The 27,589-nt window shown below is 41.3% G+C and overlaps 1 protein-coding gene across 5 annotated transcripts; it reads right to left on the bottom strand.

Annotated features, from left to right (window-relative positions):
• Positions 1–169: 169 nt before the first annotated feature.
• LOC306833293 (LIM and senescent cell antigen-like-containing domain protein 1) lies at positions 170–26,885 on the bottom strand. Of its 5 annotated transcripts, none has more exons than XM_079358450.1 (11): positions 26,658–26,885; positions 10,204–10,363; positions 7,830–7,896; positions 7,556–7,676; positions 7,297–7,446; positions 6,334–6,484; positions 5,048–5,140; positions 3,898–3,946; positions 3,614–3,689; positions 3,051–3,240; positions 170–2,015 (listed from the first exon to the last, which is right to left on the bottom strand). In XM_079358450.1, exons 1-10 carry the CDS (start codon positions 26,684–26,686, stop codon positions 3,096–3,098), a joined length of 1,041 nt encoding a protein of 346 aa, XP_079214576.1. In that variant the 5' UTR covers positions 26,687–26,885; the 3' UTR covers positions 170–2,015; positions 3,051–3,095. The 5 variants fall into 5 exon arrangements, with proteins under 5 accessions (XP_079214576.1, XP_079214575.1, XP_079214572.1 ...); XM_079358449.1 differs by lacking the exon at positions 26,658–26,885 and adding an exon at positions 21,026–21,228; XM_079358446.1 differs by lacking the exon at positions 26,658–26,885 and adding an exon at positions 14,901–15,624.
• Positions 26,886–27,589: the final 704 nt, after the last annotated feature.

The raw sequence follows: 27,589 nt of genomic DNA, 5'->3' as shown, positions 1-27,589 counted from the left end.
CCCTGGGCCACACTTTGGACACTCCTGGTTTAGGTGTAAGAGCTGTAAAACAATACTTAATGATGTAATGAAACATCATTTGTACATTGAAAGCATGCAAGCGATGTCATGTTACAGTAAAGGATAGATGAGAAGTTATCAAACAAAAATATTTCAACATGCACACAAGTGGGATTAAATATATATTTATTCAGATGAGTAGACCGCCCTTTGACAAAAATCAAGTCAAGAACATGCACTTTGAGTGTTAACATGAAGAGAATAAATACTGTCTTTTGACAAGCATTGTGATTACAGTATAAGAGCAATGCCATTTTGTGTAGAGGCATTGCAGTCATCTAGGTACTAGGATATGAAATAAAAATATCCACTGAACTATTTTTAGTGGAGCAGAAGTTCTGCTTCACAACAGTCAGTGGATAGTGTAACATGACATGTCAAATATTTTGGCATACGATAATGAAATTCACAGAAGTAATATTGGACTTCTTATTCCCATGGCATCATGGAATGTCTTTCTCTACTTGTGATAAAGGCTTACATTTCATGAAAAAACTACTGCTCGAGTGAACCTTTATTTCAGAACAGAAATTATTCTCTTTCATTTACAACAGTTGGCTTTCTTTTCTAAGAGGTCTGAGCCCTGAGGAAGTCGGTAAACCTCTTTAAGAGGATCACTTTCTCTGGATTACAAACAGCGGAGACACATGTTCAATATCTAACTTTACTCCAACATCCAGTCTTTGCACATGTCACAAGGCATCATGTTTTAACAAAGTCCAGTTGCCATGCAATGAATCCTGTCAAAGTGAGCACCTAAATCTTCACTGTTAGCTGACAGTGTAACTGCAACTGTAACCACTGTAGCCCTATAACTAGCCTTTTTTAAACTATTTTTGATATATAGGTTGTAACATTTTCATATTTTTATCTAATCAAATTTTTGCACTGTGATTTTTCTTATCTTAGTGTGTCAAAGGTATTTCTTAAACATATTATACGTGTATTTATAATACTTTTTATTAAACGTTAATGACAGCAGGATCCAAAGTGGAACATTATGAACTTACTTTCTATTCCAGGGCTGTTGTACCAGATTATATTGAACAAGAGGGCTTGGCTCCTTACCACATGTTAACACTAGTTTACGGATGGTGTCACACATGAAATGCATAGAACATAAAAAGGCAATCTAACAATCTAACAGGATACATGAAATGGTTGAGACCAAGGGTGTAAGCATTCAAGACACCAAAGTGAGATTTCAATGAAAAAAAACAAACAAATAACCTGCTTGATAGAGCTTAAAAGACAAGTATTTGGCATAAATTCAAGAACATAATAATATAATAATATATAAAAGGGTAAGTTGGAGGAAAAGAATACAATAGAGATGCTATACACATTCAAAATGATGACATTGTACCCAACTTTCTTTGGATTGAATCAATTCTTTTCCAAGAGTAAGTCAAACACAGGACACATGGCTTTGCATCATGACGCATGTGTGCAAGCACATTTATAGCTTGGAGATTAACTTTTTCTTCTCTCATTTTTTTTACCTTGTTTAAAGACATACATCATTTGAAATGCAGGAGCATCAACATCTGTGTTTTGGTTAAGTTTATGTGATGAAATAAGGCAAGCTTGTGAAAAGTATACAGTGCAGTATTTGAGCCAAAAGGCACTGAACAGGTTCGTGTTGAACCTACTGATAGACACACCAACGATCTGTCAGTTTTAGGCTCATGAAACGACTAGCTGTAAGTAAAAGGAAAAAATATGGAGTGTTGTACTGAACATAAGACACATGATCGTCTCCACCCACCGCTTCGTACAATACACAAAAGTCATCATATTGGATTGTACATTCCAGACACATGACATCTCAACTGTGTGGTTACTTTCGTGCAACAGTTTCAGACAGCTTCTTCAGTCTCTTCTTCAGCTCCAGAGGGAACTTCTCGTAGCACTTCTTGCACACTGGCTTCATGTCAAACTCCACAAACTTGTTCCTGTGGGAGAAAGAGTCAAAGCCATTGTTACAGGATCAATGTCATCACTTCCAGCACATGTAAGTGTCAGTAACATACGAGACACACTAAATTATCAATCATACATATCCTTAAAAATCACTTCTCAAACTGAATGTGAATTGGTATGGGACGTGCATGTGAAAAAATGAAAACAACACCACTATGTGATCAAACCTTGTGGATGGATGTTTTGAATCATTGTCATTGACAACAGAACAGACCTGTTGTGTCAAATGTTCACCTCTAATTGAGTGAAGTCATCGTCTTCGCACACAGCGAGGGAAATATGAGACATCATTTTCTTTTGTCTTTCTTATAGCTCCTGAAACATAACCTTTTCCACATGTTGTTCATGGACTGTTGTTTAGATTAAAAAAAACAACTCTTCATCCCAAGACTGTCTATCCCTGTGTTTACGCGTCTCAGAGTTATTAATTTTTTAAAACACTTTCAAACAAGATTGTGAAACGTGCGCTCCTGGCATTTGTAAATTGTGCCCTTGTAAATTGCACCTCCTTCGACATCCACTGGCAAGTTCCCTAAACCTGTTTCTCCATCCGCCCTGCACGCCGCTCCATTCCAAAGCAGATAATCACAGGCAACGACAGGGCACGTGTCAAACCTGTTGAGACCTCAGTACCTCCAGAGCTGCAGCCAGAAAGCTGCCGGAAGTGATTAAAGCTTTAGCCTTTATATGCATGCAGACAGGCGGGGAGTCCCAGAAGACAAGGCATACCCTTTTACCATGTGACTGAACTACTTTTCCTGTTTGCCTAGCAGGGGCTACCAGAGTAGAAGTCTCGAAAGCGGCTTGTGTCCCTGGATTACAAGTGGTCATATACTTAAGCTAGTGTAAAGTGGACATTATACAGTGCTCAAAGTCAAATTTACTAAATGTCACTGTGAGATGAGGAATGAAAGTGACATGGAGAATGTCTGAAATCTGATGGCAATGAACCAACAGAAGAGTAGAAACAAACGGAAAAACAAAAAAGTAGGAAGATGGAAACTGACCGATGGAAGAAGAGTGGAAGTGAGAAGAAAAAGAGAAAACGAGGATCACAGACACATGGGTATCATTAATTTCTTTTTCTTCTCTTTCGAGTCGCGTTCCCGTTTGGCCAGCCGGCGTTTCATGTCATCCGGCAGGCGTTCATAGCAGTGCTTACACACCGGCTTCAGATCCACCTCCACAAACTTTTCCCTGCCAGAGTAGGGAAGAGGGAAATAAGGGGTGGGGTGGAAGAGAAGAGGAAGGACAGGGAGAAGAAAGAGAGCATAGAGAGCGCAGCGGAAAGGAAAAAGGAATCAGGAGAAGGTAGCAAGAGAGCAAGTAGAGGGATGATAAAAGGAAGGAGGGGTGAAGGAAGAAGCCCACAGAGACAGAATTATAAGTGTAAAGCTTAAACCAGAAAGGAACAGGATTGGAAGTACAGACAGTTAACAGCAACAAATCAGAAAGAGAATAATGACAAGCAAAGAGAGAGCTCGGCGACCTGAAGTGTGTTCATCAATCCCACTACACAGTGATATTATTTAGTTAGTGTGCTGTGACGTTTGGCATGTTTATTACTTACTTGAGGGTGAGCTTGGTGTTGCAGGTAGAGCAGGCGAAACAGTTGACGCACCACGCCTTGTTGAGTGCAGACACCACTGGAAAAATAGAAGGAATACCGTCAGATAGGACACCGTGGCTAAATCCGATCCTCAATTCAGAATCTTATGTCTCAGAACTTTCACACAGTTATGAGTTCAAACTAAAGCGAGGAACATTGTTAAAAAAAGAAGAAGAAGAAGAAGAAGAAAGGAGTTAACAGGGCTGCACTCGTTAACGAGTGTGACATATCAAAACATTTCTCACCATCTCCTTCGATCACACGATTGCAGTGGTAACAAACATCTCCAAAGAGCTAGGTGAGACGGCAAAAGACAAAAAAACAGAAAGTGTAAGATGCAATAACATACCTTTAGATGTAATGTAATAAATTAACACATTTTAAAACTGGTATTCTTCATCATGGTTCATACAACACGTTTATTTAAAAAAAAACATGCAACCAAGCACAGACTTCAGAGGCGTCTCATAAACTTCCCTAGAAGCTGAAGTGTCGTGTGGGATAAAATGCAGCAATACTTTAACACTAGGTGGAGCCATGACATGAACTAAATAAGGGTTCAGCAAAACAGTGACACGGATTTTTCATCTTTCAATTTTTAAAGGTACAAACAAATTACGTGATACTGCTTCAAACCGTTTTTGTTTGAATTTGGGGTCATTTTTTTCTCTCTAAAATTTAATTCTTATTTGGAACACAAATGACAAGTTTTGACGTCCTTTATTAAAGATAATGCACACAATTCCAACAGTATCTGCCCCCAAAAAAGTTCTTCAATGATTTTGAATTTATTTACAATCACACCAATTGTTGAGATTAAACGTGACTATCAAGTCGCCATAAGTGCTGATTCTAGAGTCTGTTGGGGGCAAAAATGTATTGAGGGACCCTCCAATCAGCGTTCATCCTCATTATGTCTGCCAAGCAACACTTACCCCTCTTCCTCTTTTTTCCTGTTTCTTTTTTTCTTTTCTATAGACAGCTAATTTCTCTTTATTTTTCTTTGTTCACTTCCATTGACAAACTTTGGTTTTCACTGCAAAAATGCGTGCAACGCTCAGCAGCAGGGCAACAAGACGTTTGGTCAGGGTTTATAAGCTCTCTACTGTTCTGCGTCTCCAAGCAGTTGCCTGCCTTGCCTTTATGACAAGCAGCCCCGGTGGCCATAATGGTTACATTCATGGTGAATCACAAAGGCGCGTAATTGTCCTCTCATGTCAGATTTTGTATTGTAGAGTTAACTGAGCTTTGTAGCATACTATCTCAGCCTTGGTGAAAAGCAGAAACCCACTGGGTTACCACAGTTCAGCAATTTAAAAACAAATCTCTCTGATACTCTTGTTTTGTATTGCCCCCCGGGGGACAAATAAAGTTTTTTGAATTGAATGGTGTTACCTGGTTGTAGTGTGTTTCACAGTAAGCCAGACCCTTGCGCTCGTAGTGACGGTGTCCAAGGAAGGGTTTCTCACACTTAGCACACACAAAATGCTGAAAACAGACCCACAGCCAAGCGCACATGGTTATAGCACAGCTGTCAGTCAGTCCATGATCACAAAACATTACAAGGTCAGACCACAAGCAGATCCGTTTAGTCCAGATATCCTCTTACTGCCTCCACCAGAGAGTAGGGAGGGAGGTCTAAGGAGTGAACTCTAGAGGGCGTACTCGCTCTCCCAACAGATACTACGTGAGAACAAATGGAAGGAAATAACACATTTTAAAGGGGAATGTACAATTTTCTGGTAATGCCTTTTTAAGCCATGTGTCTTGATCAGTTGAACAGAGCAGAGTTATCACATTTCAGACTAAAAAAGCCAAATGAATTTGAAGAATTTCTGTCCTTAGTCAGTGTTGTTATACTTAAAATACATAGATATCAGGCTCTGGACCAAAGAGACAGAAACTAACTGATAAACCTAAATGTTAGTGTAACCAGTAGAAGGAAGCTGGGAGGGTTTCTAGTTATGCAGGAAACATGTGAGACATGGGCAGCAGTCAACGTCAGGCCAAATCCATAATCACCTCACCATGTCAAAGTGTCTCTCACAATAGGCCCGACCACCTCGCTCATAAAACGGGTGGCCTTGAAATGGGCGCTCGCACACAGTGCACACATGGTGCTACATGTGGAGCCAGGAACATCAGAGCAATGACAATAAAACAGGAGTAAAGAGAGGAAAAGACAGACATAGATTGTGACAAAGAGAATACAAGAAAAAACAGACAGAATGCAGACAGAGACTTGGGAGCAGCTTGTACAGATCTGTGAATATAAGACTGGTTAAAGACTGACACACAAATATGGAATGTATTAATCATCAACGTAAAAAAAAAAGAGAGGAAAAAAATCCAGAGACATAATGTAGCTATAAACAGGAAATCCTGAAACTAGAATTGTTTTCTTTTTCTTATGTATAAAAACATTTCTAGGGAATTGCATTTTCTGTCCATTAAAAAATGATTATTAATATTATGTGAACATCTGTGATTTCTGATCTGTTTCTGTTTCCTAAAAAATAATTCAACAAAGCAGAAATATACACATTTCAAATGTAAAATATATCCTCAATACTCTGGCTGACAATACCAAACCTATAGAGACATATTTGAGAGAAAGTGGAATATTCATTTTCTAATGCTTTGGGTAACTTTGGTCAGAAGTTAACAGCGTAACATCGCACCTCCACATGCCACTGCTTGCCCATGGCGTTAACCACTCGGCCCTCGATGGGTCTCCTACAGGCGCCACAGATGGGGACTCCCATCTTGTCATGGCAGGGCAGGCAGTAGAGCTCCCCCTTCAGCTCCCTGGCATCAGCTGTCAGCTCCTTCCTGCGGAGAGAATCAAATTAAACGAGAGCAGCTTGGCTTTCACTCACGTAACGTACATTCTAACACTAACATTTCCCACAAGAGCCCAACGAAACAATCTTGGTGAAGCAAAGTTACGCGTGCAAACAACAAAGGTGTCCTTCTTCTAAAATGTCAGAAAAAATCAATTCTGATTTTGACGAATGTATTCGCAAAATCTGTTGAAAAAAGATAGTCAGAGGTTAAAGATGTAAATATGATGCAACTGAAAAGCCAGACATTTTATGAGAAACCATGAGACACTCACTGAGTGAAATCACAAGACAAATGTGTACACGCAGTAATATAGTTTGTCCACTAGGGAGCAGTCTTTGTTTCAAATTGAGGGTCTGATTCACTACGAATGGATCGGTGCTATCTACAATCTGCTCTTCTTCAAGGTCTTATTCACAAAGCATGTAGCAGTAATGACATTCAGGAGCAAACATGGCCAGAAAAGTTCTGCACAGTGTGTGTTAATGACAAGCTGTGCTCTCAGACTGACTCGGCACAATTGTGTCCACGAAAAAGGTGCTGAGCTATGAGGGCGGGGGAAACTTAATTATAACACCAGACTAAGTCAAGGTGTTTTGATTTGGTGAGTGTACGGCCTTGATAATCATGGTCCCGTTTCGAATCATGTGCTGATGAAGGGGAATAAGTTGGCTCATGTGAATGACATAAAGACCTGTAAATAAAAATGGAGACTTCCCCTCTCCCTCTGAAACACATATAGTCACTTTCCAGTCACGACTCACAGAGCTGGTCAGATTTGTTTGTATGTGCATGTTTACCCGCAGTTGTTGCAGTTGAAGTGATCAGGGTGGTAGGGGTCATTCTTGAACAGGAGAGGCTGCTCTTCGATAATGGCGTGACACTTCTGGCAGATGTACTTGCCGAGGCCGCGAGCTTTCTCTCGGTTGTGACACGGACGACACAGGTGCCTGATGTGAGAGTGAGGAAGAGAGGGGAAAAAAAAGGAAATAATGAAAAACTGAAAAGCAAAAAAAACCCCCAAAATAACAAAAACAAAGCTGCATAACAGGAACTGACCTTCCAGCATTCTTAACAAATCCGACGTCAGCCAGAACAGCCTGGCAGATATCACAGCAGAAACAGTCTGGATGCCAGCTGTTGTTCATGGCCTTGATCACACGACCGATGATGAACTCACCTGAAGACAGAAAGGAGGGATAATGGAAAGCTTGAGTACACAGTTAGACAGATATTAGCTGTGGAAAGGTATTTCCTCAAAGTAGCACGCCAGCAGGAGTCTGAGCAGAAAATGGACAGACGGTATATATGTCACTGCAGTTCTTGTTCTTACCGCACTGGTGGCAGCAGGGAGCGAACAGCATCTGGAAGTCATGTTCACAGTATTTCCTGCCTTCGAACTGTCCAAAAAATAAATAAATTAAACAATTGATACACATATGTAAAACCACACCAATGACCAGCCAAACAATTCACAAGAAATTAAAACAATTCTAAATTTTTTTATAAACAGAAGATTTGTAAGCATAATATTGGCCCCTCGTTTTTGTTTTACTGCTAAAAACGTGACTCAGTCAACAAACTTTTTGAATACATGAATGGATTATAAACAGTCATACCTTGAATCACTCAGTGAGAAGTCAACATCTGAGTATTACTCAAGACAAATCAGAGAAGAACGGAAGGCTAGCAGCTCTTAAACATGACTCAATATTTACACACTTCTATCAAAGGTAGAAGGCAAAGGGGACACTTCGGGAAGCCCTACTGGCTGTGCTGACACCTTTACTATAACGAGAGCATTTTAGAGTAGCAGGCTTGAATCTAAAAAAATATGAAGAACTGTCGACCTGCCTGGCTTCATCAGGCGAGGGCTGGTGGATTTGTCTTTATATTATCTTTCCCTTTTGTGGGATTGTACAGCGACAAAATGCAGATGTGGGGTTTAATATCTGAATCACATGTTCATAGTCACGGGTCCCCATGTGATAGCAGTCTGCAAGCTGTGCTGTACAAACTCTCTGGTAATCCTTCAGTCATCAGTGCAGCAGGGCGTCACATTTTCCCTGCAAACAGTTATACACTTTGTGTAACATCAAAAAACGATCCCATCTCCACGCAGCGATGATAAGAGTTCATGGTGTGAACATTTTATTATCAGGTCAATTCTTGTGTCAGTGTGTCATGAAACCAGCCAACATTTTTATTGTGATTTAATTTGGAGTGATAAAACTGAAAAAAATGTATGTTCTAAAACTACAAAAAAAATGTGTCATCTGCAGAGAGTTAAAAAAATAATAATAATAATAAGAGGAAGAAGAAGAAGACGAAGAAGAAGAAGCAGAAGAAGAAGAAGCAGAAGATAAAGGACGAAGAACAAGAAGAAGAAGACGAAGAACAAGAAGAACAAGAAGAACAAGACGAAGACGAAGAAGAAGAAGAAGAAGAAGACGAAGAACAAGACGAAGACGAAGAACAAGACGAAGACGAAGAACAAGAACAAGACGAAGAACAAGACGAAGACGAAGAACAAGAACAAGACGAAGAACAAGAACAAGACGAAGAAGAAGAAGAAGACGAAGAACAAGACGAAGAAGAAGAACAAGACGAAGAACAAGACGAAGAACAAGACGAAGAACAAGACGAAGAAGAAGAAGAAGACGAAGAACAAGACGAAGAACAAGACGAAGAAGAAGAAGAAGAAGAAGAAGAAGAAGAAGAAGAAGAAGAAGAAGAAGAAGAAGAAGAAGAAGAAGAAGAAGAAGAAGAAGAAGAAGAAGAAGAAGAAGAAGAAGAAGAAGAAGAAGAAGAAGAAGAAGAAGAAGAAGAAGAAGAAGAAGAAGAAGAAGAAGAAGAAGAAGAAGAAGAAGAAGAAGAAGAAGAAGAAGAAGAAGAAGAAGAAGAAGAAGAAGAAGAAGAAGAAGGAAATAGACAGTGAAAAGAATATTCTGTGTTGACACCTATAGGCTCATGATTATTGACCCCTTGAGGCCTATTGTCGCGAATTTGCATCACACCGCTTCCGCTCCAAATGCAGCCAAAATAGCGTCTGTATTCCTCCACTAAAAGCAGAAACACATGTAAAAAAAAAAAGTTTTGATACTTGGAAAAAAATTCAGGCGTCAAGGGGTTAAAAAGGAAGAATCTATCCAAACATCTGTATACTGCTGAACACAGAGGGAATGAGCAGCTCACTGTTTATTTAAGGCAGTAAAATCATTACCCTGGAGAACAAGTCAATGTCACATCCTTTGGCTTTTATACTGAGTGCAGTGTGAGAGACACCTTCTCTTTGATACACCGACTAAACAGAGGAGCGTCGGGTTCCCTGGGGCCTGCTGGAGAAACATCTGGCCTCGGGTTAAAGCTGGCAAACACACAGCTTACTGGAAGGGGTTTTTAATAATTCAATGGCTCTCTCGTTATTCACATCAACAGGACCATGTGGTGAGGACTCTTTGGTTCTAAACAGTGATAATGATGTAGTGATAGACAACCAGCTCTGTGACCACTCAGGCCATTTAAAGTTTAAAGTCTATAAACCACTAGATGTGTCTGTTCAGACGACAGGCTCCGTACATTTTTGAGCCTTCTTATTGCTTCACGCATGGTTTAATATTGACTGTGTGTTTCCATAAACTGTACGAGAAAGTGATTTGGTGTGCTCACTGCAGCCTCTCCCTTACTTCACTTCTTACTTCACGTACCTCATAGAAGAGTCCCTCAGGGAACTGCTGGAAACACTGGGCACACACAAAGCACTGTTCATGGTAAAGTTCCCCGTTGCTGTTCACGATCTTCTCGGCCGGGGCGAAACCACTCTTGCAGCGCTCACACATGGCGTTGGCCAGGGCGTTGGCCATGTTGCTGAGGAGACAGAAGCGTCACAATCAGGGTCGGAGAGTCATAAATTGTTCAAGTTATGAAGCAGGAAATGCAATATTGACAGAAAAAAACTATTTAATACACCAGAGCTTTATCTGTTAGGTTAAGAATATTAATAACAGCAGATGTAATACAATGAAGATTCACTGTATTTATTCAAAAACTGAAAAAAAGACACACGTGACTCTGAACTTCAGTTAATATTAAAATGAAGATCAACTCATGATATTGTTGAAATTCTTCACTGTTTGCAACTTATTAAAATATGACTTCGACAAAAACTGAGACACACGTCAAACCCCATGAGTCGGATTATTATGTAAGCAGTTCATGCATCTTGTTATTCGTGTTGTAGAACTCAAAATCAGTCTTGGTATTAAGATCTTTTTATGAAGATATCGCCCCGTCTCGGAATCAAAATCATTTAACTCGGCATTGTCTCTGTCAGACGGGGTTCACTCCGGTTTTTAATCAAGACTGTCACCGAAAGGCTTTTTTTTTTTATTTTTTACACACCCTCCCAAAACATCTTGGTTTTGTTCTCGATCCCTAAATGTATTGCCGGTAGTCTTTTCTTGGTCTAGATCACCAGGCGTCTTGGCCTCGTCTCGGTCCAGTGAGTGTGGTTTTAACTACAACACTACATTTAATGGTTAACTTTAAAAAGTCACTTTTTTTTTTGTTTCTTTGAATTGACTTTTTGTTTGTCTTTTTTTCCCCCCCACAGAATTATCAAAGAAGTATTTAAAAGTTTCAGAAGATCTGAATTCAAAGAGAAAAGGGAGGAGAGTGATGTTGTGATGAAGTTCAGGAGAGTTGCACACACACACACACAATAACTCTGTTGAAGGTTTATTTTGGCTCTGCTTATCAGGGTGTGGGGGCTCTACGAGGTGGGAAAACTACATGTTGTCTTTGGAGGAAGAAGCTCGAGTTACTGTGTGCACTGTTGGGTTCAGCAGTACATCTGTGAGCGAGGTGTGTGTACACAGAAACTCCTCTCAGACACAGCAGACTGACACAGGCTGAAGAACACACCGACGTAATGAAGTGTTGAGTCCAAATGACACATGAAACAAACCCCGCCCGCTCATTAATCAGCCCTATTTGTTTTACCTCTTTGCTCAAAGTGACTGTAATATATCAGAGAGGAGAGGCCCCAGGCTAGTAACTTTTATATGAAGTGCTGGTGCCAGAACCTGCAGCACAAACACAGTCACACCCAAAAACCTGCCTCAGTCTTTCTTAGAAAAGTCTTTATTTATTATGACCCTTGTTATACTCACCATCCTTTTTACGAGCTTCAAACAAGCAGATGTTAAAATAAAAATAAAAAGCAACTAAGATGTATTTCAGAGATCACAATTTAAAAAAAAAAAAACACATTTAAATGACACTTGACTCTTAATGGCTATTTCAAAATTACAATCCTTCGCCTTAAACATCTTGAACCAGTCAAACCTGAAAACACAACATGGACCACACTCTGGTCTTTTCTCCTCATGTTCATACTGGTAACATGCAAATAGAGTTCTGCTCATTTAAAACAAGAGATGTTTTAAGACTGTTTTGGGGGACACTGAGAGAAGAGTCTGACGAGTGGTATGGATGAATACGGAAAGGCAAAATCTACAAAAACAAGGGTTAAGTGCAGCGTGGATGCTACAATGCCCAGAGAACAAAAGATGGGAAGATGTTGCAGACAAAGATGTTGAAGAGAGAGAGAGAGAGAGAAAAAAAAAAGAAAGCCGACAGAGACTGGTGGGACATTCCTGTCTCCTCTAACTTTGTTTGAAAAGGTCAGAATACCAACGTGTATCTAGGCAACACGGACACACAAACAAAGACCGAGATGGATTCTGTTCATATAAACTGAGTTAGAGCAATTTGGGAATTAATGAGTTCCACAAACTCCTCGACACACTGCTCATCCTTTTAGAATTTGGGGATTTTATTCAATAATGTCCTTTTTAAAAAATCTTTAACCGGATGTTTTCTTTTTTATGATATGCACTAAAAACATTGTTGTGAGTTGTGTTCCTAAAAAAAAACAAACAAAAAAAAAACGAATTGAGGGAAGAAGATGTGGGATTACACTCAGTTTCCATCTTGGTCCACTCCTCACAGACTTATCAAATCCATATTGTTCTATATACTCTGTTTGGCCTGATATCTGACACACTGACAGCCCTGCCCTGCCCAAAGGCTTTATGGGAGGAAATGATGCATCCCTTCGGCATTTCCACCCTCCTATCTGCCTCCAGCAGCCTGAGTGAAGGACAGACAGGTTTACAAGCAGTTGTGGGGCTAAAAATTCATTTCAATATGCAGTGGTGACGATTCAGGATGAAGAAAACATCATGGACGGGCAAGTTGAAGTGAGGGAGCGGTGGTCGCAGTGTGAAGGACATGATCCTTCACCAGCTTCTGAGAATCTGACAGCACCAACGGATTTCTCGTTATAGACTGTCTTTGTTAAAATGCTAACGTTTAACTACTAAAATACTTTGCACCTTTACACATTTGTCAAATTGATTACAATCTGCTGCAGAGAATTTTAAACTGTGAGAAGGTGTTCATTTTATGTCACAGACGATGAGGACAATGTAATCTAAAGGAAAGGAAAAAAAACAATAATGAGACTCCACACGTGACTCGACTCACTCGCTCCTCTCCACAGTTCCTGTCTCTCTTCAGCCGTTCTGGACTTCTACATTTCTACATTTAACCCTTTATAGGGCAAGTTTAGGTGTTTTTGGTAATTTCCACAAACATAACATATGGCCGGCCGTCTGCACCTCAGTAAGGTCGAGAAGCTTTTGATCCTCACTCGGCCAATCAGAAGAGATCACCCTACGTCACTGATCCTGCTATTGTGGCATTTGAACTTAGAATTTTTGAAAAATGTTATAACAGAAATAAAGTTCTGTTATGTCCCTGAATAACACTGTGAGGTTGAATTTTTGAATTTCAAAGTATTTCAATGAGTGCCCTGTAAAGGGTTAAAGGCAAAGACGCCCAAACAGAATGGTAAATGGACTGTACATGTATGCTGCTTTCTTCTTGTCTGCCCAAACTGCTTTTAAACAAACATCCACACACACCTGTTTGTTTATTCCCCGATGACGCTCTGTGAAGGGCCCATCATCAGTATTTATTATCATCTCATTCATACGCATTCAAGGCGACGAGACTCAGGGGCAATTTGGTGTTCAGAGCTCGAAGCCGCTTCAACGTACGCTGGTCTGCAGGAGACGACTGACTACCACTAAGCCACAGCCACCTCTATAGTGAAGAGGAAAATGAGTAAAAGCAGGAAGATTGTCAAAATGCTGTTAAATGTCTGAAAAACAACCATGTGTCAAAATCTTTTCTTAGAAGGAGCACGATGCAGAAATCTCCTCTTTGCGATCACTAAAGTATAGCGACAGCTTTTCCAAGTCAGTCCCCCAAGTTGAGATTTTATCACATAGGATATTATTATTGTCATTAATCCCCCTAAATGATGAAAAAACTTGATATTTTTAAAAACCAAAGAATATCTACCATCCATGACCAATGGAGACTCTCCTATACAGTCAACCAATGGCAGCTGCTGTAGCTTGTCCACGCTAACTTCTATACCTTTTGACCTATTTTCACCCGTGTACCGAGAAAGAACACTCTGTGGTTCAAAACGACCCTTTACAAACCTGCCCGTCAACCTCCACCATGTTTTACTGCAACCTGTAATGAGACCAGATAAGTCAGAAATAAAGTATGTATATTTAGCCTTCCTGTCCGTCATGCACGCATACTTGGAATGCCAGTTGGCATATTCTACTTTGCATAACAACTCCCCCCCCTTGGCACAAAGATAGCCCTTCCTGTGCACTCCCCGCTGTAGCGCCCATAGCTCACAAACATGGCAGCTTAAGCACATCAAACCGGCTGGTAAAGCCAGCTACTAGGATGTGAGAATTCCAAACGTTGTGTAACACCACAGTAAGCTCAGAGCATGTACGCTAATACCATGACCGTGTATGAGCAGAACTCCATTCCCATTTTACCTGCACTATGGTCACATGATTATATGACCAAAACGTTGTCTTAGTGGTGATGGAGATTCATGGATGGAAGGAATCATCTACTAATCTGAATCATAACCAAACCATGACTCCTTATGCAGTTTCCCCCCGGAGACTGACCAAGTACAAATTACACAGTTAGGCGTTAAAGAGAAAAGGATTTTAAAAGCATGATGACTTTTACAAAGGTTTTTTTCTTTCCCCGTTAAAAGGCTACAAATCAACAGTTTTTGGTGGGTCAGCAGATCCTTTAAAGAGCTGCTGCTCAGTGTTTTATTACCCCTCCACAAGGATTTCTCTGTTGAGACATCACACCAATAAAACAAATAATAATGAAGCACCAGTTGGTAATGATTAAATGCTACATTAGGGAAACCAGATTTTTTTTTTCCCCTTAAAGGCTTACAGTATCAGCTGGCTCCACCGACCCAACTGTAATCTTCCATACTTACAAGCGAGCGTAAAAATCACAAAACTCCTTATAGACTTTGACGTCACTCTTTCGTCTCTGGGACTTTGACACCGGGACCTCAGCCTCTCCCCCATCCCCATCCCGAATCCTCCGGTGGTACCCGTTCATTTCCCCGTGAGTTACATGGTCCGGGGCTTCTCCATCCTCAGGTATAGACGGGGGCAAGGCACGGCCATTCATCTCCATTATCATCTGCAACAGTCCTAATCAAGTGTAAAAAGTCCACCTCACTTCTCAAGTTAAAGTCACTGCGGTGGAAATCCAAAACCCTTCAGTAGAAATCCTCTGTTCTCGTTCAGTTTGTGTTTCCAGTAATGTGATTGGCAATCCAGCAGGCAGTGGGAGCTGTAATCCACATAGCAGGACGCAGACTGTAACACTGATCAGACTGCAGTGGGAGTACTCGCCCACTTTCTCACTCTCTCTCTCACACACACACACAGTCCCACTTTCTCTCATTCCCACATCAACCTTTTTTTCCCCTCGCTCTCTCTCCTCCTCTTTCACACACACACACACCGACACACTTTAAGCCCCCCCCCAATGCTGTCTATTCTTGGGGAAGGTTACTGACATTACAGAGCCCACCCTGTCGCCTGTCCAACCAGAGGTCAGTGTGTCATCACGCAAACACTTATGCACACAATTGCACAATGCCTCATCGCATTTGTTTTTTTTTTGTTTTTTTACTGATAAATGTTTTTTCATTCCTAATAGCTGCAGTCACTAACAACTCTTTCCATCAGTCTATGTTTACGTGTGTCAAACAGCTGGAGCTCTCAGCCCTCTGGTAAATGTAACAACGTGGCTCCAACTCAGTATTGCGCAAAGTCGAAAATGTCACACAGAAAAGCAAAAAAAAAAAAGGTCATGATGGGAGACACCAACATATGAACAGAAAAGATAAAAACTCTCGTTTGTTCCAGGGATTACAAACCGCACTGAAGCGAGACATTAAGAAGCAGTTTGTTTAGGCAAATATAAAGGAGAGGAGATCGAACCGTATCGATACGTGAGGAATATTATGCAGCTGATTGGCTGAAATCTGACTTTGAGCTGATTTGAATAGAGAATATGTGAACAACAAATGGCCCCTGATTGATCGTTTTTTTTTTTTTTTTACCAAAAACCAGTCATATCCCCTGCTGATAAACTCCGTCACTCTGACTGTTACAGGACTACTTATTTTTTCCCCCTGAGCAGATAAAAGTCAAGACATGATGGAAACATGGCATGTATATTCTCAGAGTCTGTCAAGTGAACGAACGACTTGTACCAACGTTTGAAACATCCCTCTGAAGTTTCCCAGGGCTACAATTATAAAATGCATTAATGCTTCTTCAGATTCCCACAATGGCCTAAGCCTCAAACCAATGAATCAGTGTCTCCTCTGCTTAAGTGATAGCTCTTTATGTGGCGCAACTCAACTGGCATCCCCTAATTAATGATCACTTGACAAACCATCAAACAACATAAAACCAGCCCTTCAAGGAGACAACATGTTGATGCTGGATTGGAGAACAGATGTGCTCATCGTTCAGAACTTTTGGATTTGTAACGCATACAACGTTTAAAGAGGGGAAAATGTTCTTGAACTAGAGTGTGTGTATGCCTGTGTGTTTATTTGTGTGTGTGTGTGTGTGTGTATATGTGTGTGTACCCGGCGGAAACATATCTCAGAGTTCCTTCATAAAACAGTCTTACATGACTCCATCATTCTACAAATAGACACCCAGTGGAGCCTCAGCTCCAAACAGGGTGCTGGCAGCTGCTGTTCTGTCTGAGTGTGTGTGTGTGTGTGTGTGTGTGTGTGTGTGTGTGTGTGTGTGTGTGTGTGTGTAAGAGAGAGAGTTTGTATACACAGCAGGGGCCAACTCTGCCTCCTCTAAACAGGACTGCCAAACTGCATTTAATATCCAAAGTCACGAATTGTCTGTCTATGGTTCTGTCCTCTAAACTCCAGACGTGATGAAGCGTCGCGTTTGAGCCCGTTTTACATTTTTCAATCGCTATCTAAGGAATGTCTGTTTTCTGAAATGAATGACACAATGCATTTTGAATGGGCACTATTTAAAGCTTTAGCAGCCTTTCCAAAACAGAACAACAGCTGCAGAACAGTCACCTTAGCTCAAGCCATTGGGAATGTTCTCCACTGGGAACCAGTGCTGAGTGACTGGGGCACAATGGACGAAGGGTGGGTGCTTAACAGGAAACGCGTAATCTTTCGTTAAGATTACACTCATGTTGCCGGGTGTTCCACCCTAACATGGGAACTAATCTCAGTGTTAAAAGTCCAGTATTATGCCTTTTCTGGTTTTATTTGTGTTTTACATGTTTCGGCACATCTAAGTGCAAAAATTCAAAGTTTACGGAAACATGGATTCTCCTACGTCCTCCTGTTAGCAGTAGCTTCATGAAACGCTCGGTCGCTAGCCCCCCCTTGTCACACTGTGATGATGTCACTGATCCAAGTTACCGTAATTGGTTCCTAGTAGCAAGCGTGAGCTCATGCTGCGCCGCTCAGAGCACTCTGCATTCCTAATATGGTAAAAGGGGCGTTACATTTCTGAGAACCGCGCCAAACGACTGACCAATTACGCATTTTGCATTTAGGGGGATTGGATGTAGAGATGGACACTGTTACAAGTGTGCAGGCCTTCGACTCGATTCTTTTATGACGTCTGCAGCATCCTGAGCTCATAATGGAGTAAGCAGCAGGTGACTTTGTCATTTTATAGGAATACTTTAACACACTATTTGGAACAAAACATTTTCAATATTAAACATTTAGCAGTTGGAAGAATCTCACTTTTTACTTAAAAAAAAAAAACACCACAAGTTGTTTATACAAGAGCGGTGGGTCATTGTACCATCATTTTAAATTTTGACATGAAGCTGTAAAAAACCGAAGATATCGATACTGTCTAAACCACAGAAACAAATCAAAGCTCTAGACATCATATGTTGGTTACATTTCTTGTGTTTGTGTAATTTAAGACTCCTTCTCCTGCAACAGCCTTCAGGTTAAAAAATAAATAATAATAATCTGTAGTTTCATTAAAAAAGCTTTGGTACATTTTTCAATCCCATCGCTCATTGAAATAACTCAGATTTGTATAAAAACAACGTGTTGAAAGTGCTGAAAATGTTGACAACCTCACCAGGGAGAGAGAGAGAGAGAGAGAGAGAGAGAGAGAGAGAGAGAGAGAGAGAGAGAGAGAGAGAGAGAGAGAGAGAAGCCACATAGATGTCAACCTGATCTTAAAAATGGCTACAGCAACTGTCAGCAGCCGACCGAGTGTCTCTGGTGTGTTCCCCCTGTGGGACAGGAGTTACATACTTTCTCAGCTGGGTCACCAGAGGGGTCAAAGGTAAGGACACCCATGGCGACAACTTAGAAACTGAGGAAGGAAATAAACTGTTCAAAAGGTAATGACCTCTGAAGCCACTGGAGAGAAAAGTTATAGAGGCTTTTATCACGTGTATAATCGACAACGTCATTCTGTGGGCTTGGTTGTTACAGTCAGAAATTAATCAAAAACCATTTTTCTTTAATTCATATTTACCATCTGCACATTTATTTGTATTAAGGTGGAAAAATAAAGGAAAGATAAGAAGACCAAATGTTATCAGCTATTTTAATGGCAGATGTCCGGAGCCATGATACGTTTATGTCACAGTTTATATGGCACCTGTCTGAAAAAAAAAAAAAACTAGCTCTGGATGAAGAAGCATATATCAAACACTCCCTTTCAGCAATCCTAATCACACGCTGTGTCAACATCCACCATGGCAACAGGGACGTGAGGGCTGCTTGGGCCAAATCATTTGGTAAGACAAAGAGCAAGCATACACACGCAAGCACACACACTTCATATCACACACACACACACACACACACACACACACACACACACACTTCATATCACACACACACACACACACACACACCTACACACACACACTTCATATCACACACACACACACACACACACCTACACACACACACTTCATATCACACACACACACACACACACACCTACACACACACACTTCATATCACACACACACACCAACACACACACACACACACACACACTTCATATCACACACACACACACCAACACACACACACTTCATATCACACACGCATCGAGTCAGTGACTGTGCTTACATCACTTCTGACTAACATTTCCTTTGTTAAGCACTTCTTGTTCCTCATGCCGATTTTGACGGGCAGCATCGAGAGTCCTGTTCTCCTCAGACAGTCTAAACACTGACGGTGCCCTCAAGTGTTTAGAAACACCAGGTGTGCTGTCTTTTCAGTATCAGTTGTTTATTCATGCTGTCCGTGCTCACAAGTGTGGAAGAAAGCAGATTTGAATGGTTTCAATCCCATTGGCAGCAAAAACAATATTCATATTATTAAAGCTTTAAGGAATGCAGTTCTTCAGGGTCCTGTCACTATTTTTAAAGAATAAACATTTTATTTACATACAAAGTGAGACAACCCCCGACAGATGGTCAACGCACTCCAGCTATATGAACCACGAGCTGAAGAAGAACACATTTTCCTGTGTTGATCCTCTCAGAGGGGAAAAGAGGTCAATTAGGAGCTGCTTGTTTCACAGAGGAACGTTTACAGGATTATTAGACTTTAAATGAAATACCAGCATGTATTTATCCTTTTCCTGCCTTCTGTGCTGTCAGGCTGCTCCATAGTTTTTGTGTGAACTGTTTCATTAGGGGCATACATTATATAGTCAGGGAGGTGAGGTCCAATCACAAGCAGTCAATGTAAATGTTACAACTCAGATAAAGGGGAGTATTTAATATTTATATATTTATTAGCATATTTATATATATATAAATATATTTAGTAGAGTGAGGAAAACACTGCATATTCTCCTGGTATGGAGACAAAAGCAATCGATCCCAGATAATCCAAATACTCAGTAGATCACAGATAAACGTCACTAAATCTTAATTTGGTCAATAAAGACTGAAGTCAATCTTTTCTATTTAACACTCATTTAACACTTGTTTGTGTGAGCGTTTAACTGGTTTTAATAATTTCATTCTCTTTGTCACTCCTACATTTCTTGGGGCTGTGTTATGTTTTTACTTTGTAACTATATACCAGAACATGAACTCAGTGTTTTATGTGAGAGAGAGAGAGAGAGAGAGAGAGAGAGAGAGAGAGAGAGAGAGAGAGAGAGAGAGAGAGAGAGAGAGAGAGAGAGAGACAGAGAGAGAGAGAGAGACAGAGAGAGAGCGAGAGCTCCTTCTCACTCCACATTCTTCACATTACTACATTCCTCTAATCGCTATAGGAACACACACACACACACACACACACACACACACACACACACACACACACACAAGGTTAAAAGGTAGCGAGCTGATTATTTTTTGAGTGAAATGAACTCTGCACAAACACACACACACACACACTGTGTTGTCTGTCACTGCTGCTCTCACATGTGAGGAGAGGACTTCAACCATCAGCTGCAGTGTTTACTGATCAAACACATCTCACCTTATCTCTTCATGTGAGCTCAAGGCGCAGATAGAGGGAAAAAAACACTTTTGATTTCTGTTTTTTTTGGGAATGATGCTGGTTCTGTTGCAACACAATGAGCCCGCTTTGAATCAACCTCACCTGATGTAAGACAGGGTCAATCAGATCACACTCCTGATAACAGAGCTGTAAATGCGCCAGCGATACACAAACCAACCCAAAAGACAACAACGACAACAAAAAAACGACTTTCACCACAGTCGTTACAACAACTTGCTTTGTGAAAATGTTTTTATGAGAAACATCAGCACCTTTGAACGAGGGGAGGGTTAATATCAAATACACACAACAATCCTATAAACACTAAGTATGACCGCTGGTGGCACCGGACCTTCTGTGTTTTTACCATCATGTTAAACCAAAAACAGCACAGCTCAGTTTCAGTTAGGTGTATGCGCCGTCTAATAAAAGGTGGAATGCAAACATACCCTTTGACACGATGCACAATGTGAGTGTGTGAGGTACGAGCCAATCAGAAATCTGACAGAACATGAAAAAAAGCTCCACGAAGGTAAACTCACCTGAAGCCATCCCCGGCCACACTGCCATAACTGTCTGGCCTCTCCTGTCTCCGCCTGTACAAGTCTGAGTTAGACAACTCTTTCAGCCTCAAAGAGTTCATCTCACCCTTTGCCACTCTCCCTCGCTTCCTTCCTTTCCTTTCCTTCCTTCCCTTCCCACCCCTGAGAGCACTCAGTCCACACTGGTTCCAGTCGTGTCAAAAAAAAGGAAGTGTTGACTCTTCAGCCCTAAACATTCAAAAGTCTTGAGTCGGCGTCGCTCGCTCAGACACGCCTCCCAGGTTTACACTCGTACCGAGATAGGCACACCTATCAGCGACTTCTCGCTCCGCCTTCCTCTCCTGCAGCAGGTACAAGGAAAGGAAAGGAAAGGCAGAGTCGCAGAGGAAGAAAGAGCCATTCCCCTTTCTGGCCTTTACCCCCGCTGACTCCGTTTACCTCCTCCTCCTCTGTGTTTGAAAAGAAGCAGAGAGCAGCAAACAACAGAGGAAAAGAAAAAAACAGAGGGCACACTGTTGATACTGACAACTATTTATTTAGGAATAAGACACACAAATCAACTCCAGTGTTCAAAAAATATATATTAAAACCAAGCAATACTTCTCAACATGCTAAATGAGAAGAGAAGAAATAAATGTGCACATGTCAGCAGTCGAACACTTACTGTATCTTCTGTCTGTTTCTTTTTTTAAATGTCTCATCAAATACAACAATATCACATGCTTTGGACATGTTTGATAAACTAATAATGGTCTCTGAACAGCAAACTATACGGGGATGAACACAAGCTGCACTGAGAAGTTTTCAGAATCAACTGCATTTCAGTGAGACTGGAGCTCCTCTTCTGCAAACTGTGGGATGACTTTTCCAGCCGCGACAACAAAACAAAAAAACAAAAAAAGGGGGGAAAATGTCATTCTATGAATAATTCATCATAATCTTATGTGGGAACAAGAGATCCTCCCAAACCGACTCAAACCGCAGCAGATGTACATTTTCAGATGGAGCTGAAATGTCTGGTTGAAAAAAAATTAAAAAACAAGACGCTGTGACGTCACAGAGACGGGAGAGAGACAAAGGAGAAGGACAAACCAAACGATCAAAGTAAACAATAAACAAGCAGCAGATGTACACAGAGCTCGACGTTCAAACAGATTTGTGTTCCACAGCGTGAAGAAGCTTGTTCAGGTTGGTGTTTGTTCCCTGTATCTTATTTGTCAAACATGGTCGCGTCAGAGAGTTTCACCTGACTGTGGGCGGGGCTTATCTGCTCACAGAGAAGTGACTTATGAAGAGTTCACACTCTCCACATTCACCTCCAGCAGCCTGCCTTGACCTGCTCAGCATTCCACACTGGTTTGACACACATACACACACACATACACACACATACACACACATACACACACAGACACACACACACACACACACACACACACACATACACATACACACACATACACACACATACACACACACACACACACATACACATACACACACATACACACGTGAATGTTGAACTTCAACATCAGCAGCAGTCTCAGCAGTTCTTTGACATGTCTGAATGATATTAATGATGACTCACATCTCTGAGTACAACTCACACTAACAATCCACTTTATTTTGGAAAAAAAACAAAAAACTGAAAGGGGTTTTTTAAGCACTTTCAATCTTAAGGAGTGTGTCCAGTCAAAGTGTCATCTGCTCTGGATTACACAGAGTAAGTCCGCACACTGTGTGAGGAATTATGGCAATCACTGCCAGTCCTGTTTGTAACTGGACTTTCATGCAGCCAAAAGAAATGTGCATAGAGCTGTCTTGTTACACACACACACACACACACACACACACACACACACACACACACACACACACACACACACACACACACACACACACACACACACACACACACACACACACACACACACACACACACACACACACACACACACACACACACACACACACACACACACACACACACACACACACACACCTCCAGAAAGGCTTTTAATTTGCCGCGTGAGTATACTGCCACCATGTGAACAACACTGGTATGACAGCTACGTTCAGTCTGCTGCATCGTGAAACTCCAACACACCCATGATTAAAATGTACTCAGTGCACACTGATATCACTATGTGTTACACGAAACACACACAGCCTTTAAAACATGTAGAGCACATTCTGAATTGGATTTTTCGGTAATCTTAGTGGGTTGCCTTCATTTCTCTATTTGTGATCACAAATGTAAGAGCTGCAGCGTCATCTCTCTGATGTAATGATCCAATTCTGTTTTTACGGGATCCGTTTGTCCGATACTTACATTTAAAAAGCAGAGAGGACGCAGACAAACAATGAGATCCAACAGAGTCCTCACAGTGTTAACCCTTTACAGGGCACTCATTGAAATACTTTGAAATTCAAAAATTCAACCTCAGAGTTATTTGGGGGACATAACAGAAGTTTATTTCTGTAAAAAAATAAATGTTTAAAAAGAATTTGAAAGAAATCTGTAATTTTTTTTTAATTTCATGGAGAAAAATAAACATTGACAAAGTTACCATATTTGGTTTAAATGTCACAATAGCAGGATCAGTGACATAGGGTGATGTCTTCTGATTGGCTGAGTGAGGATCACATGCTTCTCGACTTTACTGAGATGCAGAAAGCTGACCATGTGTAATGTGCACCGAAATGACCAAAAACAGTCACTTGCCCTGTAAAGGGTGAAGAGTGACATGGGTTTAAAAAACAAACATCAACAGCAAGCAGAGCACCGTAGAGAATAAACAACACTACCTGGAGGTGTTGGACGAGGTTCAGAGAAACAGAGACACAACAGACCGTGTGCCTCAGAAAGAAAGCCAGAGACAAAATTCATCTTACCGATGTTTGGTGACAAACGGCTGTGAGGAAATGAACGTCGTTGCTAAAGTCCCGTTGCTGTCACTAAAAACACTTCTGCTGTTATCTGGGTCTGCATGGCCACATCACTTCCTGTTTGCTGTGTCGATGTGAGTGTGTCTGTGTGTGTGTGTGTGTGTGTGTGTGTGTGTGTGTGAGGGATGTTTGGATGTAAAGTCAAAGTGTGCTAAAGACCGTTGGCTCCTCAGACGGCACGAGGATGGAGGTGGGGTGTGAGGATCCGGAGGACGGATTCAGGGAGATCAAAGGAGCACGGAGCAGTTCTCATCGAGCTGCAATGTCGAGTTGATTCCGCAGCCTGCGTGAGGTTAAAGAGGCCGAACCCACTGATCACAGCGAAAGCCCCCGACTGTGCAAGCGGTGGATCTACCATCGATACGGCTGCGTCATCAAACACAGACACAATTCATTCTCCCAGCAATAACAGCACGGTCGATTTCAGCGGTTACAATAACAACAAATGTCATTTAAATCAGCTGAATGACAAGAGAAACAACACCCAGGTCTTAGTATTTTATATGTTGAGTGTTGCACTACTTATATTATTTTGACTCATTGGTGAAACACACACACACACACACACACACATACACACGCACACACACACACACACACACAAACGCTTATTGTACCACAGAGGAACTGCTGTAGGCAGATACTGCACAGTGTTGATCCATACTTCCTGAACTCAACAGTGTGTGTGTGTGTGTGTGTATGTGTGTGTGTGTGTGTGTGTGTGTGTGTGTGTGTGTGTGTGTGTGTGTGTGTGTGTGTGTGTGTGTGTGTGTGTGTGTGTGTGTGTGTGTGTGATGATAAACACACCACGTGCATCATCAAGTCAGCACACACACAGGTCTTAAATCCTACGTCGCGCGAGTTCAACACCTCCTCCAAACAAGGACAAGTCCACACTGGAGCCTGCAGCCGCTCCTCTAAGCTCGCGTTGTATCAACACAGAGTGGAATCACATATTTAAGGAACGCACGGGGAATGCAGCAATCTGCAGGCCTTCCAAAGACTCGCCCCACTTACAGCTCTAACAGTCCAGAGTGCTGTTAAAAAGCCCCATTCATCCCAGGCCATCATTTGTTGGGTAGTGTAGTCAAACTGGTGCAAGGCGGTCCCTGGGGAGCCGATGGTCAGGAAGTGGTTCAGAAGGGCAATAACTACTGTCCAGTGAGCGAGTGTGGACATTCCTGTGCAGGGAGGAGGCTGAGCTGCAGACGATCCTGAGCTCTTCATTTTTACAGTTCTTGGTTTGGCTTTGTTTTCTCCTCTAATCGTTGAAACTGTGCGGCTCGTGTGTCGAAATCAAAGCGACGATATATCACAGTCCACGACTCTCTCAAAGGGGGAGATGGTGGGTGTTGAGTTTCCTGATTGTTTTATGTCAGATATGTGACTGAGAAACAGTCTTTTCTTCTGGTGCGCTTTTTAAAATCAGGAACTGGTCATTTATAAAGCTGTAATCTGATATAATGGAGCATGCCAGTCTGTGTATGAAAACAAAGATGACCATAGAGTCAATAGAGTAGATAGTAGGGATGTAACAATTCACTCAACTCACGATGCGATTGGCTCACGGTTTATTTGAAGAGAATCTGGGGGTGATTGGAGCTTCTCATTGTGCTGCTGATTAAATGCTGCATCATGATGGATGTGCTACGTGTGAAGCTCTCTGTCTTTTTGTAATATTTGCACACAGTTTTTGTATTGGGAAGCCAAAATGCTTCCACTGCCATGACAACACCTCCTTATTATAACCAACCTCCTCTGCTTCACAGCTGCTCACGCTTTATCAGAGAACCGAAACGAACCGTGACACCTCAGACTCGATTTTTAACTGCCTCACAAGTCATCTTTACATCCCTAGTAGATGGTGTCTATTTATTTCTCACAGTAAAAAAAAAAAGCCTACAAAGGTGATGGTAACTATTTACAACTGAGTCTTTAAAATCACGCTTCCAACAGGCTGTCTGTTTATAACATAGGCCTTCATTATTATTATTCAATCCAACATTCTGCAAATCCGCAAGCCATTTATTATTGATCCAAAGAAATGTGCATTTGAGAGGAAGCACATCCCGCCTGCAGTTTAAAAAACAAAAATCAACACCAATTAATAAATAAAGGTGTCTCTAAACCTGGAAAGATGTCCGTGGCCTCAATAACTCAGTTAAAGACAGGCTATGTTTGTGTTAGCCTACTGACAATAATGATTTTTTAAAATATAATCTGCAAACATAGATTATATAGTTTTGAACGTATTGACACATGAGAACAAGCTGATTAAATGTGGTCGACAGGATGTTTTCAAAATCATCTTTTTTCAGTACATCTATGACAGCTTCCAGCAATGATCCAGTAGAGGGCGCAAGCGAGCATTTTATGTGACCAAGTTGAGACTGTAGCTGAAGACTGCAACCTAAATTAAATAGATAAATCAGTGCGGGTTATCCGGGCCTACTTTAACTTTGGGTAATAAAAATAAACCCCTTTAAGCGATGAACACTCAGAGTTAATACAAAAAGGGCAGCGTTAATGCTGCAGACTGTTAAATGAGTTTGTCACGTCTAATGTTTTCCTATCCCATGAGAGAATGGAACATATCCAGGCTCCGTTTTTTTCACTGAGAAAAGGTGAACTTCTCAACATAAAGAAGTCTTTGAAGAAAAGCACTTTTACACTTCTCACTTACCCATTCGTCATTTCGGTGATTCCAAGCATCGCTCCCCTCTGTCCTGGACAAGCCCAGTGTTTTCTCTCTCCTGGAGCAGGAGTCCAGATGTTGTCCAGTCCAGGATGTTACCGAGCAGCAGAATGGCGAAAATGGGCCTCGCCTCTGTTCACTAGTGGTCAAGTTACCCCCCACGGGAACATAGCACTTCCGGTATTGTCTTCAAAGTAAAAGTCTTTCAAAAGTTGCCTATTAGTGAAAAGTCAATGAAAAACAACAAATAAATGATTGAACACTAGTACGGGAGCATCTTCACAAAACAAAACCTTATTTTAATCTCCATTACCCAACATTGCATCATGTAATGTTTAAACACTAAAGGGCCAGCTGTCACACTAAATGACATTAGTAAGATTAAGATTCACCTTTTTTCCCCTCCTGGTTGTTTCTTTTTCTTTTTTTTTTATTTGCTGCTACATTTTAGAAAAAGAGTCCAGGGATGTTGCCTACAGTGTGTTTCTGTCTGGTCTCTTCGTGGTGATCCATGATGCCAGCTCAGGTGGTCTGCACAATGTATCCAAACTGCAGCAGGTTGTTCTGCCACTTTTCCAAGTCCCTGAGCAATGTAACTGTGCTTGAGCCCCGTAAGGTGTACTACTCGTGCAACACACAAATGGGCTGAAATATACACATGCACAAACAGGATCCAATACCAGGCGACCCTCCAGTTCCCAAACCAAGTCCTTACAGACCATACAGACTGAATACTGCTGGAACTAAAGAGCCCCACTGTCTTTCTATTAAACTTTAGATTTAATTTAAGAACCTGGAGAGTTTTTTTTTTCTATACTTTGGGCTTCACTGCAACTGATAACATGTTCAATTCCACTATTGTAGCATGTCCCTGTCTCTGTCACATTAACACATATTTCAAACATTATGGCATGGAGGTC

This window comes from Symphodus melops (assembly GCF_947650265.1).
Source record: "Symphodus melops genome assembly, chromosome: 12".
In the NCBI taxonomy this organism is placed as follows: domain Eukaryota; kingdom Metazoa; phylum Chordata; class Actinopteri; order Labriformes; family Labridae; genus Symphodus; species Symphodus melops.
The sequence above is the reverse complement of the archived record's forward strand: the minus strand, read 5'-3'. Positions and strand labels throughout refer to the sequence as shown.

What these genes read in the sequence shown, in the direction of transcription:
- LOC306833293 (XM_079358446.1), bottom strand. Translation starts at nt 15,112, where the DNA reads ATGATAATGGAGATGAATGGCCGTGCCTTGCCCCCGTCTATACCTGAG. An exon ending in TGTGATTTTTACGCTCGCTT is followed by an intron (nt 10,364 to 14,900) that starts GTAAGTATGGAA and finishes CTGTCTCCTCAG; the next exon opens with CAACATGGCCAACGCCCTGG. An exon ending in TCGTGTGATCGAAGGAGATG is followed by an intron (nt 3,690 to 3,897) that starts GTGAGAAATGTT and finishes CTATTTTTCCAG; the next exon opens with TGGTGTCTGCACTCAACAAG.